The sequence below is a fragment of the Rana temporaria genome, chromosome 10, assembly GCF_905171775.1.
Source record: "Rana temporaria chromosome 10, aRanTem1.1, whole genome shotgun sequence".
Classification (NCBI taxonomy): Eukaryota; Metazoa; Chordata; class Amphibia; order Anura; family Ranidae; genus Rana; species Rana temporaria.
Window position 1 is genome coordinate 19,357,574 of NC_053498.1, and position 18,222 is coordinate 19,375,795.

The following is an 18,222-nucleotide window of genomic DNA, read 5'->3' on the forward strand; positions in this document are numbered from 1 at the left end:
CATTGTTTTCAATAACGGTCGTTCACATACATGCGTTGCGATTCTTCTACGAATGCGATGCGATAAGAAAAAGGGTCTTGTCTGACTTTACTGTGTTGCAAATTTAGTCTCCATAGACATCAGTGTAAATCGTTCTGGAATCGCAATGAAGGTTCACATATGTGTGAATTCCACCACGCGATTCTCCACAAAAAACAGGAAGTACACAGGAAGTTAACACCTTTTTTTTTACACTATGATTTCATTGGCTAGAACATTAATCCCACTCCTGAAATTCGCATTAAAATCGTGGTAAATTTGCGGTTAAAATTCGCACCTCAGAATGGACAATAAACTGGCAAAATTCACAGTGCATTAGTGTGAATCGGGAAAAAGAGAGTGAAGCCTCGTACACACAACCGAGGAACTCGACGGGCGAAACACATCGTTTTGCTCGTCGAGTTCCTTGTTAGGCTGTCGAGAAACTCGACAAGGCAAGTTTCTCCATTCCCGTCGAGGAAAAAGAAGACATGCTCTCTTTTTGGCTCGACGGGATCCTCGACAGTTCCCTCGTCGAGAAATGTACACACGACCGGTTTCCTCGGCAAAAAAAAAAATCCCAGCAAGTTTCTTGCTGGTTTTTGCCGAGAAACTCGGTCGTGTGTACGAGGCCTGAGAGAGAAACACCAAATTCAATGCACCTGCTCCCCATTCACACCTGAGACCTTGTAAAACTAATGAGTCACAAGACACTGGGGAGGGAAAATGGCCAGTTGGGCCCAATTTGTACATTTTCACTTAGGGGTGTACTTGTGTTATCAGCGGTTTAGACATTAATGGCTGTGTGTTGAGTTATTTTGAGGGGACACCAAATGTACACTGTTATACAAGCTGTACACTCACTACTTTACATTGTAGCAAAGTGTAATTTCTTCAGTGTTGTCGAATGAAAAGATAGAATAAAATAGTTACAAAAATGTGATGGGGTGTACTTACTTATGTGAGATACGGTGTGTGTATATATATATATATATGCATTCAGTTTAACAAGAATATTTACACCGTAAAACAAAAAATAACTTACTGTATGTTTGTTTTGTTTAATTCCTTCTGTCAGCCAATGGTAGACCAGCTTCCCATGATGGGTGGAGTCCAGGCCCCATATATATAGAACAGTCTCCCGGATCTCTATAACTTCCACCTTCATCCTCACCTACCAAGATGTTGTTTGCTGTGAGCCTCCTCCTGCTGTGTGTCGGAATCTCTGCTTCTGGAGGTAAGATCTCTCTCCCTTCCCATCTATTTCCACCCTATAGGGAGGTCAGACGCTATTGTTTAATATTTTATACTACAGAATTGAAAGCCAATCAGAATTTAGTATTGGGCAGCTTGGAATGCGTAGATTAATTTAAGTGATTTATGATTGGTTGCTTTTGGTTATTTTGCATCACTGCCTTTTTTTTGCACTGTTATTGAATAAGCCTGCAAATTGAATGAAATGATGGTATTTCATAATTCACTTAAAGCAGTTTTTATTAACCTAGGGTCCATAAACCACTAAGTCGTCCATAGATGGGTTTCAAGAGGTCAGTGAGAATCAGATTAAAAAAAATAACATTTACATTAATTATACAACCCTCCCCTTCTCACAATCAATGGTTTAGTGTTGAAAGAAATGAAAGAAAATGCAGCCTATCACTTCACTACTTATAAGGCCGGCTGCTTATAGTCTCTCGACTGTACTGTATACCCGGATCTCATGTGATCTATATTTTCATGATAAAAGAAAAACATTTTAATGTACCTATTACAATCTGATATGGATGTTAAAGCAGTTATGTAGTATATTGCATTTGTCTGGCACCTTAAAAAATCTATTTTTTTTTTTGTGTTTATGTGGATTCTCTTGACTTGTTGACACATGGCAAAGAAAGAAAGAAAGAAAGAAAGAAAGAAAGAAAAGAGGGAGGCAAAGAAAGAAAGAAAGAAAAGAGGGAGGCAAAGAAAGAAAGAAAGAAAGAAAGAAAGAAAGAAAGAAAAGAGGGAGGCAAAGAAAGAAAGAAAGAAAGAAAAGAGGGGGGGAAAGAAAGAAAGAAAGAAAGAAAGAAAGAAAGAAAGAAAGAAAGAAAGAAAAGAGGGAGGGAAAGAAAGAAAGAAAGAAAGAAAGAAAGAAAGAAAGAGGGAGGCAAAGAAAGAAAGAAAGAAAGAAAGAAAGAAAAGAGGGAGGCAAAAAAAGAAAGAAAGAAAGAAAGAAAAGAGGGAGACAAAGAAAAAAAGAAAGAAAAGAGGGAGGCAAAGAAAGAAAGAAAGAAAGAAAAGAGGGAGGCAAAGAAAGAAAGAAAAGAGGGAGGCAAAGAAAGAAAGAAAAGAGGGAGGCAAAAAAGAAAAAGAAAAGAGGGAAAGAAAGAAAGAAAAGAGGGAGGGAGGGAAAGAAAGAAAGAAAGAAAAGAGGGAGGGAAAGAAAGAAAGAAAGAAAGAAAGAAAGAAAGAAAGAAAAGAGGGAGGCAAAGAAAGAAAGAAAGAAAGGAGGGAGGCAAAGAAAGAAAGAAAAGAGGGAGGGAAAGAAAGAAAGAAAGAAAGAAAGAAAAGAGGGAGGCAAAGAAAGAAAGAAAGAAAAGAGGGAGGCAAAGAAAGAAAAAAAAGAAAGAAAGAAAGAAAAGAGGGAGGCAAAGAATGAAAGAAAAGAGGGAGGCAAAGAAAGAAAGAAAGAAAGGAAAGAGGGAGGCAAAGAAAGAAAGAAAGAAAGGAAGAAAGAAATAAATAAAAGAGGGAGGCAAAGAAAGAAAGAAATAAAAGAGGGAGGAAAAGAAAGGAAGAAAAGAGGGAGGCAAAAAAAAAAAAGAAAAGAGGGAAAGAAAGAAAGAAAGAAAGAAAAGAGGGAGACAAAGAAAGAAAGAAAAGAGGGAGGCAAAGAAAGAAAGAAAGAAAGAAAAGAGGGAGGCAAAGAAAGAAAGAAAGAAAGAAAAGAGGGAGGCAAAGAAAGAAAGAAAGAAAAGAGGGAGGCAAAGAAAGAAAGAAAAGAGGGAGGCAAAGAAAGAAAGAAAAGAGGGAGGCAAAGAAAGAAAGAAAGGAAGAAAGAACGAAATAAAAGAGGGAGGCAAAGAAAGGAAAAAAAGAGGGAGGCAAAAAAAAAAAGAAAAGAGGGAAAGAAAGAAAGAAAGAAAAGAGGGAGGGAAAGAAAGAAAGAAAGAAAGGAGGGAGGAAAAGAAAGAAAGAAAAGAGGGAGGGAAAGAAAGAAAGAAAGAAAGAAAGAAAGAAAGAAAGAAAAGAGGGAGGCAAAGAAAGAAAGGAAGAAAGAAAAGAGGGAGACAAAGAATAAAAGAAAAGAGGGAGGCAAAGAAAGAAAAGAGAAAGAAAGATTTTTTTTTGTTCTGCTGGTGGTGGGATGTATTTCCCATATTGTGATATATAAATCTACATTACACACACACACACATTTGGTGTCTTTGTCCTGCTAATCACACCTCCTGCCCTCTGTCACGTTGCTGAAGCCAAAAGGTGGGGTTCTGATGTGAAGAAGTGACTGATTGGGGTGCTTTGTGTTTTGGGGGGTCTCTGATGTGATTTGGGACTCTGACGTGTAGGGGGAGGATCTGACGTCTAGGAAGGACCCTGATATGATGGGGGGCTCTGATGTGAAGGGGGGACATTTTATTTTCATGAAGATGGTTATGCATCATCCTGAACTCCCATTTCTTATTAGTAAGTTCATTTACAATTTTTAGACTGGTTGAAAAAGGTTGAAAAATGCTGTATTATTTATTTATATCATTTATTTTAATGATTTTTCATTTGTTCAGATTTTCAGTGCACAATGATCCCAGGAAAACTGAAACAGATTGATGCCGGCGCTGGTGAAGTGTACGGTGTGAACGATAATGACGACATTTATCGCTGGGTAAATAATGAATGGGAACAAATTTCTGGAAAGCTCATCCATGTTTCTGTTGGACCTGCTGGAGTTTGGGGTGTAAACAGAGCCAACGTCATCTATAAGCTCCAGGACAATGAGTGGATGTCTGTATCAGGTAGAAAAAAAAAAAAAGATATCACCAGAACATATCTAATACATATTTATACCATCTACATAATATTGAGATATTCTGCTTCACTTTAGAAAGTACATTCCTATTATTCTATAAAAAAATACACTGCATTTTTTTTTTTTTGCACTATTGAGTCTGGCAGGAACATAGGGGGTTATCCTCAAAAGAGATACTCCGACTTAACTGCTGTTCAGTCTGTGTGTAACTTTGGAAACGATCCTCAAAAGGCTTTTTCCAAAGTTACACAGAAGATCCGGCATGTGTAATTGAATTACACTGCCGAATCTTAGGATGCAGTACCGCATCCGCCGCTGGGGGCATTTCGAGTCGAAATGCCGTTGCTAGTATGCAAATTAGCACTTAAGGCGATCCACAAAGCTTTCTAGCTTCCTTTTTGCGCCGTAAGTGTTATTTTGCAAGTGTAAAATTAGGGCTCGTTCTACAAAGTGTAAACTAGTCACACCTTGTAAAAGCCCATTCCAGCGACGGCATTTGGTATGCTTTCCCGAGGGAGAACTCCACGGCAATTTGTAAAAAACAAAACCGGCATGGGTTCCCCCCCAGGAGCATACCAGGCCCTTAGGTCTGGTATGGGTTGTAAGGGGACCCCCCCTACGCCGAAAAATCGACGTAGGGGTCCCCCTACAATCCATACCAGACCCGTATCCAAAGCACGCTACCCGGCCGGCCAGGAAGGGAGTGGGGACGAGCGAGCGCCCCCCCCCCCTCCTGAGCCGTGCCAGGCCGCGTGCCCTCAACATGGGGGGGGTTGGGTGCTCTGGGGCAGGGGGGCGCACTGCGGGCCCCCCCACCCCAGAGCACCCTGTCCCCATGTTGATGAGGACAGGACCTCTTCCCGACAACCCTTGCCATTGGTTGTCGGGGTATGCGGGCGGGGGCTTATCGGAATCTGGGAGTCCCCTTTAATAAGGGGGCCCCCAGATACCGGTCCCCCACCCTAAGTGAATGGATATGGGGTACATCGTACCCCTATCCATTCACCTGGAGGCAAAAAGTAAAAGTTAATAAACACACAACACAAGGCTTTTTAAAATATTTTATTATTCTGCTCCGGACGCCCCCCTGTCTTCGTATTAGCTCTTTTACCAGGGGGGGCTTCTTCTTCCGCTCTCCGGGGGTCTTCCACTCTCCGGGGGTCTTCCGCTCTCCGGGGGGCTTCTCCGGACTCCGGGGGGCTTCTTCCATCTTCTCCCCTCTTCCGCTCTTGACTCGGCGAACCCCGGTTCTTCTGCAGCTCTCCGGTGCCTTCTTCTTCAGCGCTGGCTGCCTGCTATGTTTGTGTGTTAGCTCGATTTCAAACAGGCAGCCAGCGCGGTCTTCTGTGGCGTCAGGGTCTTCTGTTCTTCTCTCTTCGGATGTTGCCTCGTCGCCTGTTGTCGCTGTAATGATGGAAGCGCGCCTTGCATCCCATTTATATAGGCATCACCGTCCCATCATGCTCCGGTAGGTACCCACGTGGTGGGTGCCTACCCACGTGCACCCACCACGTGGGTACCTGCCGGAGCATGATGGGACGGTGATGCCTATATAAATGGGATGCAAGGCGCGCTTCCATCATTACAGCGACAACAGGCGACGAGGCAACATCCGAAGAGAGAAGAACAGAAGACCCTGACGCCACAGAAGACCGCGCTGGCTGCCTGTTTGAAATCGAGCTAACACACAAACATAGCAGGCAGCCAGCGCTGAAGAAGAAGGCACCGGAGAGCTGCAGAAGAACCGGGGTTCGCCGAGTCAAGAGCGGAAGAGGGGAGAAGATGGAAGAAGCCCCCCGGAGTCCGGAGAAGCCCCCCCGGAGAGCGGAAGACCCCCGGAGAGTGAAGACCCCCGGAGAGCGGAAGAAGAAGCCCCCCCTGGTAATTGAGCTAATAACGAAGACAGGGGGGGCGTCCGGAGCAGAATAATAAAATATTTTAAAAAGCCTTGTGTTGTGTGTTTATTAACTTTTACTTTTTGCCTCCAGGTGAATGGATAGGGGTACGATGTACCCCATATCCATTCACTTAGGGTGGGGGGCCGGTATCTGGGGGCCCCCTTATTAAAGGGGACTCCCAGATTCCGATAAGCCCCCGCCCGCATACCCCGACAACCAATGGCAAGGGTTGTCGGGAAGAGGTCCTGTCCTCATCAACATGGGGACAGGGTGCTCTGGGGTGGGGGGGCCCGCAGTGCGCCCCCCTGCCCCAGAGCACCCAACCCCCCCATGTTGAGGGCACGCGGCCTGGCACGGCTCAGGAGGGGGGGGGGCGCTCGCTCGTCCCCACTCCCTTCCTGGCCGGCCGGGTAGCGTGCTTTGGATACGGGTCTGGTATGGATTGTAGGGGGACCCCTACGTCGATTTTTCGGCGTAGGGGGGGTCCCCTTACAACCCATACCAGACCTAAGGGCCTGGTATGCTCCTGGGGGGTGAACCCATGCCGGTTTTTTCTTTGAAAATTGGCATGGAGTTCTCCCTCAGGAATGCATGCCGCTGTCATTTTTTTTTTTCCCCGACGCAACTTTAAGCCGTCGCGATCCTCAAAACTCGGCGTAACGTAACTTCGCGCATGCGCAGTACGGCCGGCGCGGGAGCGCGCCTCATTTAAATGGGACTCGCCCCATTTGAATAGGAACGCCTTGCGCCGGCGGAATTTTAGTTACACAGCCTGAAATTTCTAGATAAGTGCTTTGTGGATCAGGCACTTAGGTAGAAACTTTAAGGCAGTGTAACTTAAATTGGATTTTTTAAGTTACGTCAGGTTTTTGTGGATCTGGCCCTCAGAGTTGCACATGTTGACTTGACATACAACCAGTAAGCCTTTTATAGTAAGCAAACCAATTTAATTACCCCCCTTGACTGAGCCAAATCCTCCTGATTTTCACACGCTCCCCCCTCCCAGGCATTGCAGTTGCAGCTGATAGCCACACCCCTCATCACATCTTCTCATCCCACTGTAGTGGCAAATTAGGCGATCGCGCGAGGCCTTTTCTGTGGGCGAGGCCTAAGGCGATCACCTAATTTGCCTAATTAAAGAGCCGCCTCTGAACCTGAAAGGCAAATTAGGCGATCGCGCGAGGCCTTTTCTGTGGGCGAGGCCTAAGGCGATTGCCTAATTTGCCTAATTAAAGACCCCCCTCTGCCTATATGAGAGTGACTACTCTGCTTTGAATTCAGGAACAGTGCAGCATTGTTGGCACACCTTCGCAGGAAGTTGGGTGGACTTCACCGGCAGGAGCAACAGGAATTATCCCCCATCTTTGGTGTCAGTGACCCAAGGGCCAGATAAAGTCAAGCATAGGGCCACATCTGGCCCCTGGCCCACAGTTTGGAGACCGTTACATTAGTGAGATGGTCCGTGGAAAGAATGCTTCTTAAACTTTTGGTCATTGGGAAGAATTTCCCCCTTATAGATAGCCAGATAGATCAATGGTGTCAGTAGGAACTTATCTGAGATGCAGAAATTGCTCAAAGTACCCCTAGCAACCTCTGGAGGAACCCTGGTTGAGGAAGCCTGCACGAGATACTGTAACATAGATGCATAGGTGTGTGCAGCATATTGCATTAGGGCGTTCACCCTAAAGCTCAAACACACATGCATGTGTGTGTGTGTGTCTACATATATATGACCCGGAACACTGACTTCCCTGCGGGCACAGTGAAAGAGGAGCATAGACACTTCTCTTGTGGCAGAGCAGGTAAGAGGTAGATCTTTCACATGTTCCTGCTGCTACAAAGAGTGATATTACTGATGCACATGGGGTGATTATGGTGTGCCTGGGCACATCCGGCACACCCTGTGCGCACGCTTATGCATAGATGCCAGCAATCCTGGAAAGATTGGAAGGACATTTTCCTACAACAAGAAATAATGGCTCCCCTGCTGCTGAAGCGTTGTGCTTTGTGGACTTGAGGGGGCACGGCACATTTTAAAAAATAGGAGACTGGCCTACAAGAAGAAGGACACTTGGCAACTGTGCTATTAGCAATAATGAGATTCAGGCATCTATGGGCCAGATTCACATAGAATTGTGGCGGCGTAACGTATCGTAGATGCGTTACACCGCCGCAAGTTTTTATCGCAAGTGCCTGATTCACCAAGCACTTGCGTGAAAACTTACGCTGGCAGCCTCCGGCGTAAGCCCGCGTAATTCAAAGGGGCGTGTGCCATTTAAATTAGGCGTGCTCCCGCGCCGGACCTACTGCGCATGCTCCGTTTTGAAATTCCCGTCGTGCTTTGCGCGAAGTGACGTCATTTTTCCGAACGGCGACGACGTGCGACGTGCGTAGCGTACTTTCGTATTCCCGGACGTTTTACGCAAGACAAAAACATTTTTACATTTCGACGCGGGAACGACGGCCATACTTTAAACAGCACATACGTGTGCTGTCTAAAGTTAGGGCACCTAAAACGACGACTAACTTTGCGACGGAAAACTAGACTAGCAGCGACGTAGCGAACGCGAAAAACCATCGTGGATCGCCGTAACTACTAATTTGCATACCCGACGCTGGTTTACGACGCGAACTCCCCCCAGCGGCGGCCGCAGTATTGCATCCTAAGATCCGACAGTGTAAAACAATTACACCTGTCGGATCTGAAGGGATATCTATGCGTAACTGATTCTATAAATCAGTCGCATAGATACTCTGAGAGATATGACGGAGTATCTGAGATACTCCGTCGTATCTCGGCTGTGAATCTGGCCCTATGTTATAACTAGACTGAAGGGTTTTTGTTTTAATCATCTCTGGGGTTACTACATTTAATTCAATGGGCCATTGTTCTGTTTTGTGTTTTTTCCTTAGGGCTCTTGAAGCAGGTAGATGCTGGTGGTGATAAGTTCTTGGGCGGAGTGAACGCACAAGACAACATTTATTGCTTGAGAAAGAGTTGCACAATTTCAAGATCTTCTGCTGTACACTTCACCCTACTGGATGGGGCACTGCAATATTACAGCTGTGGGCCAGTGGGGTGCTGGGGAGTCAACAGCGGCAACCAGATTTACTTCCGCCACAATGTCAAACCAACATCCTGCCTAGGAACCCAATGGGAGCATGTTCCAGGTGGTCTGGTGATGATAGAGGTCGGCACAGATGGTTCTGTGTATGGAGTCAACTCAGCAGGCAACGTGTACCGAAGGTAATTTTAAAAACGATGTATGCAGTAGCATTAAAGTGGATGTAAACCCCCCAAAACATTTTTTTTACAGGTTATTTACATATCTAGAGCTTGGACATGTTTATCATATGTTATGTTATGTCTATCATAATATGAAGTTCATTGTATATTACCAGGATATGTAAATAACCTGTAACACAAAGCAAGAACAGAGAAACAGACTTTATAATTTGGCAAGTTTTTATCTGGAATTCTGTTCATTTTCACTGAACATTAAAAGAGGATTGCTCAGAGCTGGATTAACTCTGTGTGGCAAGACTGGGCACAGATGATAGGAAATCTTATACTCTACATTGTGACATCCCAAAAAATTTTTTGGGGGGGTTTACATCCACTTTAAAGCAATGTGTATATACAGTAAATGTTACTTTTATAGAGAAGTGGTAATGGTTAAATGCTGAAGGTAAGCCAATTGGAAAAGTCTTCTCGTTAGGCCTCATGTACACTGAGCGTTTTTTGACGTTTTTACAGCTGCTGTTTTTGACGTTCGTGTGTATGCTTAGAAACCCGCGCATGCTCAGAATAAAGTATGAGACGGGGGCGCACCTTCGGTAAAAGTAGCGCTCGTAATGGAGATAGCACATTCGTCACGCTGTAACAGACTGTAAAAGCGCGAATTGTCTCTCACCAAACTTTTACTTAACACGCGGTAACATGAGATTAGCAAAAGCAGCCCCAAGGGTGGCGCCAGTGGAATGGAACTTCCCCTTTATAGTGCCGTCGTACGCGTTGTACGTCACCTCGTTTGAGAACGACGAGATTTTTGTCTTGACAGTGTGTATGCAAGGCAAGCTTGACAAGAACCTTGTCGAGAAAAACAACGTTTCTTTTACGACAAGATTCTCGGTCGTGTCTACGAGGCCTCAGACTTTTTTTCCACAGTCAATAAACTCTTCAGCTTGTTATCCTGTGTCCATGCACACAAATAGCTAGATTCACGTAGGGTTACGCCGGCGTATCAGTAGATACGCTGTCGTAAGTCTGAATCTACGCCCTCGTAAATTTAAGCGTATTCTGAAAACCAGATACGCTTAAATTAGGCTAAGATACGAGCTGCGTAAGTCTCCTACGCCGTCGTATCTTAGGGTGCATATTTACGCTGGCCGCATCCGTTGAGTTCGGCGTAGAATATGCAAATGACTAGATACGCCGATTCACGAACGTACGTGCGCCCGTCGCAGTAAAGATACGCCATTTCCGTAAGAGGTACGCCGGCGTAAAGATAAAGCTGCCCCCTAGGTGGCCTAGCCAATGTTAAGTATGGTAGTCGTTCCCACGTCAAAATTTGAAAATTTTACGTTGTTTGCGTAAGTTGTCCGTGAATGGGGCTGGACGTAATTTATGTTCATGTCGAAACCAATACATCCTTGCAGCGTACTTTGGAGCAATGCACACTGAGATATGTACATGGACGGCGCATCACGTCAATCACGTCGGGTCACCAATCATTTACATAAAACAAACCCCCCTCATCCTCATTTGAATTAGGCGCGCTTACGCTGGCCCCATTTACGTAACGCCGCCGAAACTTAGGAGGCAAGTGCTTTGTGAATACAGCACTTGCCTCTCTGACTTATGTAAATACGATACGCTACGCCGCCTGAAAGATGCCCCCATCTACCTGAATCCAGCTAATAGGCTGTTATCAACTGTTTATGGCTGGGGAGGTTTTTGGCTGTAAAAAAACAAACAAAACTAGTGGGGTTGTAAGAGGCGTTTTTCAGATGTAAAAATGCTCTAACGTAAAAAAAAAAACATACAGACCGCCATCGTTATACGTCCCTACTTTGAAAAGAAGTGCCATTGTTATGGTAGCAGCTAGCTACCATAACCCCGGTACCCTCTTCAAGTGCGGGCGGTCGGACTTTCAGATCAAAGTGGTTTATGCGGTGGACACGCCGCAAGATCACTTTTATCGGTGGCAGGAGAGGGGCCCGCCGCTCTCCGGTGGCCCCCCGCCGCTTACCGGAGCCGTCGGCAGCGGCGGAGGTGATCGAATCCTTCTCGGTCTGTGGCCTAGAGACGAGTGAGGCGAAGATGGCCCCCACTGGTCTCCATACCACTGCAGGACGGAAGCGACATCAAAATGTCACTTCCGCCCAATGCTCTTAAGATGCCCATTTTTTTTTTTCTTTAGAATGACATAAAAAACAAAAAAAAAAATGTATTGCATTTTAGTGTAAATATGAGATGTGAGATCTTTTGACCCCAGATCTCATATTTAAAAGGACCTGTCATGCTTTTTTCTATTACAAGGGATGTTTACATTCCTTGTAATAAGAATAAAAGTGGGCCACATTTTTTATTTTGTGTCAAAATAAAAAAAATAAGTAAAATAAATAAATGGCGCCAGTTTTAAAATATATATATATATATATATATATATATATATATATATATATATACACAGTAAAAATATACAGTATTCAGAATTGCTGTTTTCGGCAATCTGAATACTTTGAAGTGCAAAGGAGAGAATCCCTCCATAAAGAGTACCTGTCACCACCTATTACTGTCACAAGGGATGTTTACATTGCTTGTGACAGCAATAAAAGTGATCACATTTTTTTTTTTAAAACTCAATGTAAAAAAATAAAAATAAATGAAATAAATAATAAAACATTTTTTTTTAAAGCGCCCCGTCCCCACGAGCTCGCATAGCAAAGAAAATGCATACGGAAGTCGCGCCTGCATATGTAAATGGTGTTCAAACCACACAAGTGAGGTATCGCCACGATCGTCAGAGCGAGAGCAATAATTCTAGCTCTAGACCTCCTCTGTATCTCTAACCTGGTTACCGTTATTTATTTATTTTAAGCGTCGCCTATGGAGATTTTTAGGTACCGTCGCTATTCCACAAGTGTGCACAATTTTAAAACATGAAATGTTTGGTATCTATTTACTCAGCGTAACATCATCTTTCACATTATACAAAACAATTGGGCTAACTTTACTGTTTCGTTTTTTTTTTCTAATTAATGAAAGTATTGTGATGGAGGTTACTAAAATTCCTATTTTGTGTTAAGCTATTTCTTTTATTAGAACCACTGAAATGTTGTTTTTCTTTTATATTCCCATATTGTTTTTATTTCATTATCTATGTATGATATATACATATGCATGTGTGAAGATATATACTACAAGTCTTATATTCCTTAAATGAAACGATAGATATAGGGCCAGATTCTCGTACATCCGCGTATCTTTGTGCGGGCGTAACGTATCCGATTTACGTTACCCCTCCGCAACTTAGACGGGCAAGTGCTGTATTCTCAAAGCACTTGCTCCGTAAGTTGCGGCAGCGTTGCATAAATCGACCGGCGTAGGCCCGCCTAATTCAAATGTGGGACAGGGGGGCGTGTTTTATGTTAATGTTATGTGACCCGACGTGATTGACGTTTTTCACGAACGGCGCATGCGCCGTCCGTGGAAATCTCCCAGTGTGCATTGCTCCTAATACGCCGCAAGGACGTATTGGTTTTGACGTGAACGTAAATTACGTCCAGCCCCATTCACGGACGAGTTACGCAAACAACGTAAAATTTTCAAATTTCGTCGCGGGAACGACGACCATACTTAACATTGGTACGCCGCACTTACGCCTCATATAGCAGGGTTAACTTTACGCCAGGAAAAGCCTAACGTAAACGGCGTAACTGTACTGCGTCGGCCGGGCGTACGTTTGTGAATTCGCGTATCTAGATGATTTACATATTTTGACGCGTAAATCAGCGTACACGCCCCTAGCGGCCAGCGTAAATATGCAGTTACAATCCGACGGCGTAAGAGACTTACGCCTGTCGGATCTAAGGGAAATCTATGCGTAACTGATTCTATGAATCAGGCGCATAGATACGACGGCACAACTCAGAGATACGACAGCGTATCTGGAGATACGCCGTCATATCTCGTTTGTGAATCTGGGCCATAATGTTTTAAAGTTACAATTCAAAGAAGTTATGACAGATTATAATGTCTTGAGGATACCGTACATCTCAGCATTGGACAAAAGAAATAAAAATAGCAAACAGATGTCTCCAACCCCTCCCTTTTACTGCTCGCTCTTTACTCCAAAGCCCCCCTTCTTCCTTGTTCTCCAGTATGTTCATATATGACTTTGAAGAATGAAGCCCCTGTGAAATTCAATGGGGATCCCTGTATGACACAAAGACATTTGTGCTAATTAGAGACTTTTGAAACGTGTGCAGTATGCCAAGAACAGACGTCACAGGGGCGTGTAATAAGGGGCTGAACTATATGGACTGACCTATCAGCTGTGCTCATGTGTGTGATGTCATGTTGTTTATAAAAGACCAATTAAAAGTCTGGCCACCTTCTCTTTGGCTGAACGTTGGAAAGGTGAAGGATGTAGACTGTTTCTCTCTCTGGTCTGCGTGTTTCACTATTATGATTTGGGTCAACGGCAGAATGGGGTTCGCCCTGAAATTGTGTCAGGGGTCTCAATCATTATCAGTATCTTTTCCCCAAAAAAGTTGCGTTTAAAAGACCGCTTGACAAATACCGTGTGATATAAAAAAATCGCCATTTTATTCTCTAGATTCTCTGCTAAAAATATATATATAATGTTTGGGGGTTCTAAGTAATTTTCTAGCAAAAAATACAGATTTTATCTTGTAAACACCAAATGTCAGAAATAGGCTTAGTCATGAAAGGGATAACTGAGAAAGATTTTTGTTTCAGGGATGGAATCAGCGCCCAAACTCCAACCGGTACATCCTGGACCGAGCTGGACTTCTGCGCCACTTTCAAACACGTCACTTACGACAACGGCTATCTTTGGCTCCTCAACCCAACTGGTGACATCTATCGATGTGTAGAAACAAATGATTGATTTGGCCATAACACAAGACCAAGCTGAGCGATCTATAGCGTGATCTGAGTCTAGAAGATTACATGGAATGTTCTCTCCGTCTATTCATCCCTGTTAATTAGTGTTTGGGTATTCTTGTATCTCTGCAATGATTTACACCGGCCACTCATTCTAGATAAGACTCTCAGGCCATCACATAATTGTATCTGATTTTTAAAAAACATTAAAAGCAAATAAACTTTTTTTTTTTTAAAACTGTTTTCTTTGTCATTGTCAGAGAAATTGTGCCAAATAGATTACTTATTTCACTTTATTTGAATCTAACATTGCTGAATTTGCAACAGTCAGGCTTCTTCTTTCACAGTCCAATCACAGGCTAAGGGAGGGACAAGACCTACAAATGTTTCTTAACCACTTAAGACCCGGACCAAAATGCAGGTAAGGAATCGTACACACGACCGAACATGTCCGCTGAAACTGGTCCGCGGACCAGTTTCCGCGGACATGTCCGACCATGTGTAGGGCCTAGCGGGCAGTTTCCCGGCCTAGCGGACAGGTTTCCAGCAGACAAAAGTTTCTTATGCCGGGTACACACGAGAGGATTTATCCGCGGAAACGGTCCTCCGGACCGTATCCGCGGATAAATCCTCTGGCGGATTTTGATCTCCTGGTTGTACTAACCAGGAGATCAAAATCCCAGCGGAATTCCGTCCGCGGTGATGTGTCGCGCCGTCGCCGCGATGATGACGCGGCGACGTGCGCGACATTGTCAGATAAGGATATCCACGCATGCGTCGAATCATTACGACGCATGCGAGGGATGTGTTCGGACTAGTGCTGTCAGTTAAACGCGTTATTAACGGCATTAACACAAACCCATGTTAACGCCGTCAATTTTTTTATCACGCGATTAACGTTCGGGGGTTATACCGGGATGATGCCTGCAGCCGCAGGCATCATCCCGGTATCGTTGTTTAGAGCGGGCGATCGGCTATCCAAACATAACAACCGATGCGGCTAAAAGCCGCTCGGTTGTTATGCCGGAGGAGCGGGAGGGGACATCCCCCCCCCTCCCGCCGCCCTTCGCCGCTCTGACCGGGCCTCCCGTCCCACCGGGAGACCCGATCCTCCATCCGGCGCCTTCTGTGTTCAGGCGGAGACTGACACTAAGCCGTAAACGGCTTTGATTCAGTCTCCGCATTGAAACCACGGAAGCAGGGTCATGACGTCACTTCCGGGTTTCTCGGCTGCCAATGGCGCCGGATTTAAAAAAGTACACAGTATTCAGAATCGCCGTTTTCGGCGATCTGAATACTTTGAAGTGCAAAGGAGGGCTCGGAGGTCTTTTAGACCCCGATCCCTCCATAAAGAGTACCTGTCACCACCTATTGCTGTCACAAGGGATGTTTACATTCCTTGTGACAGCAATAAAAGTGATCAAAATGTAAAAAAATAAAAAAACACAATTTAATATTATAAAAAAAAATAAAAAAAATAAGAAAACAAAAAAAAATATGTTTTAAAGGGTGAACCTCCTTAATCGCGCGATTAATCGTGAGTTAACTATGACATTAATGCGATTAATCGCGATTAGAAATTTTAATCGCTTGACAGCACTAGTTCGGACGGATCGATCCGGTGAGTCTGTACAGACCACCGGATCGATCCGCTGGAGCCGATTCCAGCGGATAGACTTCTTAGCACGCTAAGAAATTTTTATCTGCTGGAAATCGGTCGGCCCGAAAAAAATCAGCGGAAAAAGATCCGCTGGGTTGTACACACCAGCGGATCTATCCGCTGGAACTGATCCGCAGATCAATTCCAGCGGATAGATCCTCTCGTGTGTACGGGGCCTTAGCATGCTAAGAAACATGTCCGCTGGAAAGCTGTCCGTCGGACATGTCCGATGGTTAGTACGACTCATCGGACATGTCCGCTGGCCCGAAATCCCGTGCTTGCGTCGAATTGCTTTGATGCATGCGTGGAAGCATTGAACTCCCGTGTCAGAGAACGTCGGTGTCTTCTACGTCACCGCGTTCTCTGTCCGCTGGGATTTTGGTCTGATGGTGTGTACACAGGGGCCGACTGACCATTGGGAATTTCGGGCACTGTCCGAGGGCCCCATGCCACTAAGGGGCCCCATCAGGGTTGCCAGGCTCAATAAAACCAGGGAGAGTATGTAAAAATCTCAAACCAACATGCTTTTGATGTGAATATCCTGAGATTTTAGCTGCCCTGCCTCTGCACTGCCTCCTGGCGTGGTGGCCATCTGTAAGCCTAGGGGCCCCATAATCTTCTATTGCTCGGGGGCCCCATGGGTTGTCAGTCCACCTTTGTGTGTAAAAATGTACACACGACCGGTTTCCTCGGCAAAAAAATATCTCCCAGCAAGTTTCTTGCTGGTTTTTGCCGAGAAACTCGGTCGTGTGTACGAGGCCTGAGACTGGCAGTTCAGTTTTAGGGTCTTGGCAATCTTCTTATAGCCTAGGCCATCTTTATGTAGAGCAGGGGTCTCAAACTCAAATTTCCTGAGGGCCACAAGACAAGTTTTCATATGCCATGGGGGGCCGCATGCAAACTTTCAAACTTCAAAAACAACAGTACTGGTGTCAGCGAACACATTATTAACCCCCAGCACTGGTGTCAGCGAGCGCATTATTACCACCAGCACTGGTGTAAGTCAGGGTTTGACAAATTTGCTTGGAATCTAGGAGCCAGCTAAAAAAGTTAGGAGCCAGAAAACGCACCCCGTCCCTACGAGCTTGCGCGCAGAAGCGAACACATACGCGAACCACACATGTGAGGTATCGCCGCGATCGGTAGAGCGAGAGCAATAATTCTAGCACTAGACCTCCTCTGTAACTTAAAACATGCAACCTGTAGATTTTTTTAAAACGTCGCCTATGAAGATTTTAAAGGGTAAAAAAGTTTGTCGGCATTCCACAAGCGGACGCAATTTTGAAGCGTGACATGTTGGGTATGAATTTACTCGGCGTAACATTATCTTTCATAATATTAAAACAAATGGGGATAACTTTACTGTTGTCTTATTTTTTAATTAAAAAAAGTGTAATTTTTTCCCAAAAAGGTGTAAGTGTAAGACCGCTGCGCAAATACGGCGTAACAGAAAGTATTGCAACGATCGCTATTTTATTCTCTAGGGTGTTAGGATAAAAAATATATATAATGTTTGGGGGTTCTAATTAGAGGGAAGAAGATAGCAGTGAAAATAGTGTAAAATGACATTAGAATTGCTGTTTAACTTGTAATGCTTAACATGTAATACCAACGGCCACCACCAGATGGCACCAGCTCACAAAAAAAATGTTTCCTTCTTTGCTCCCCCCACTTCCGCCCTGCCTGCGGGCCATTTATAAATGGTCCGCGGGCCGCAAATGGCCCGCGGGCCGGTACTTTGAGACCACTGATGTAGAGCAACAGATCTTTTTTTTAGATCCTCAGAGAGTTCTTTGCCATGAGGTGCCATGTTACACTTCCAGTGTGAGGCCCGGTTCACACTTGTGCGAGTTCATAACGAATGCGATGCGTCAAAAACACTTTGAATTCGCATGTCATCCCTAAAGTCATTGGGCCAGATTCTCGTCCAGCGGCGTATCTCTGCGGCGGCGTAACGTATCCGATTTACGTTACGCCGCCGCAACTTAGACAGGCAAGTGCTGTATTCTCAAAGCACTTGCTCCGTAAGTTGCGGCGGCGTAGCGTAAATCGGCCGGCGTAAGCCCGCCGAATTCAAATTTGGATCAGGGGGGCGTGTTTTATGTAAATGTACTGATTGACGTTTTTCCCGAACGCCGTCCGTGGAATTTCCCAGTGTGCATTGCTCCAAAGTACACCGCAAGGACGTCATTGGTTTCGACGTGAACGTAAATGACGTCCAGCCCCATTCACGGACGACTTACGCAAACAACGTAACTTTTTAAAACTTCGACGCGGGGAACGACGTCCATACTTAACATTTTAGCGCCGCATATACGCCTAATATATAGGGGCAACTATACGCCGGGAAATGCCTAACGTAAACGGCGTAACTTTACTGCGTGGGCCGCGCGTACGTTTCGGGAATTCGCGTATCTAGTTAATTTGCATACTCAACGGGGAAAACGACGGAAGCGCCACCTAGCGGCCAGCATAAATATGCAGTTACGATCCGATGGTGTAACACAGT

The 18,222-nt window shown here is 44.9% G+C and overlaps 1 protein-coding gene across 1 annotated transcript; it reads left to right on the forward strand.

Moving 5' to 3' along the window:
• Positions 1–1,113: 1,113 nt before the first annotated feature.
• LOC120916389 (fish-egg lectin-like) lies at positions 1,114–14,251 on the forward strand. Its single transcript, XM_040327338.1, has 4 exons — positions 1,114–1,255; positions 3,780–4,007; positions 8,833–9,166; positions 13,907–14,251. The coding sequence occupies exons 1-4, from the start codon at positions 1,201–1,203 to the stop codon at positions 14,055–14,057; spliced, it is 768 nt and encodes a 255-aa protein (XP_040183272.1). The 5' UTR covers positions 1,114–1,200; the 3' UTR covers positions 14,058–14,251.
• The last annotated feature ends 3,971 nt before the right edge of the window (positions 14,252–18,222 follow it).

What these genes read in the sequence shown, in the direction of transcription:
- LOC120916389 (XM_040327338.1), top strand. Translation starts at nt 1,201, where the DNA reads ATGTTGTTTGCTGTGAGCCTCCTCCTGCTGTGTGTCGGAATCTCTGCT. An exon ending in CGGAATCTCTGCTTCTGGAG is followed by an intron (nt 1,256 to 3,779) that starts GTAAGATCTCTC and finishes TCATTTGTTCAG; the next exon opens with ATTTTCAGTGCACAATGATC. An exon ending in GCAGGCAACGTGTACCGAAG is followed by an intron (nt 9,167 to 13,906) that starts GTAATTTTAAAA and finishes TTTTTGTTTCAG; the next exon opens with GGATGGAATCAGCGCCCAAA.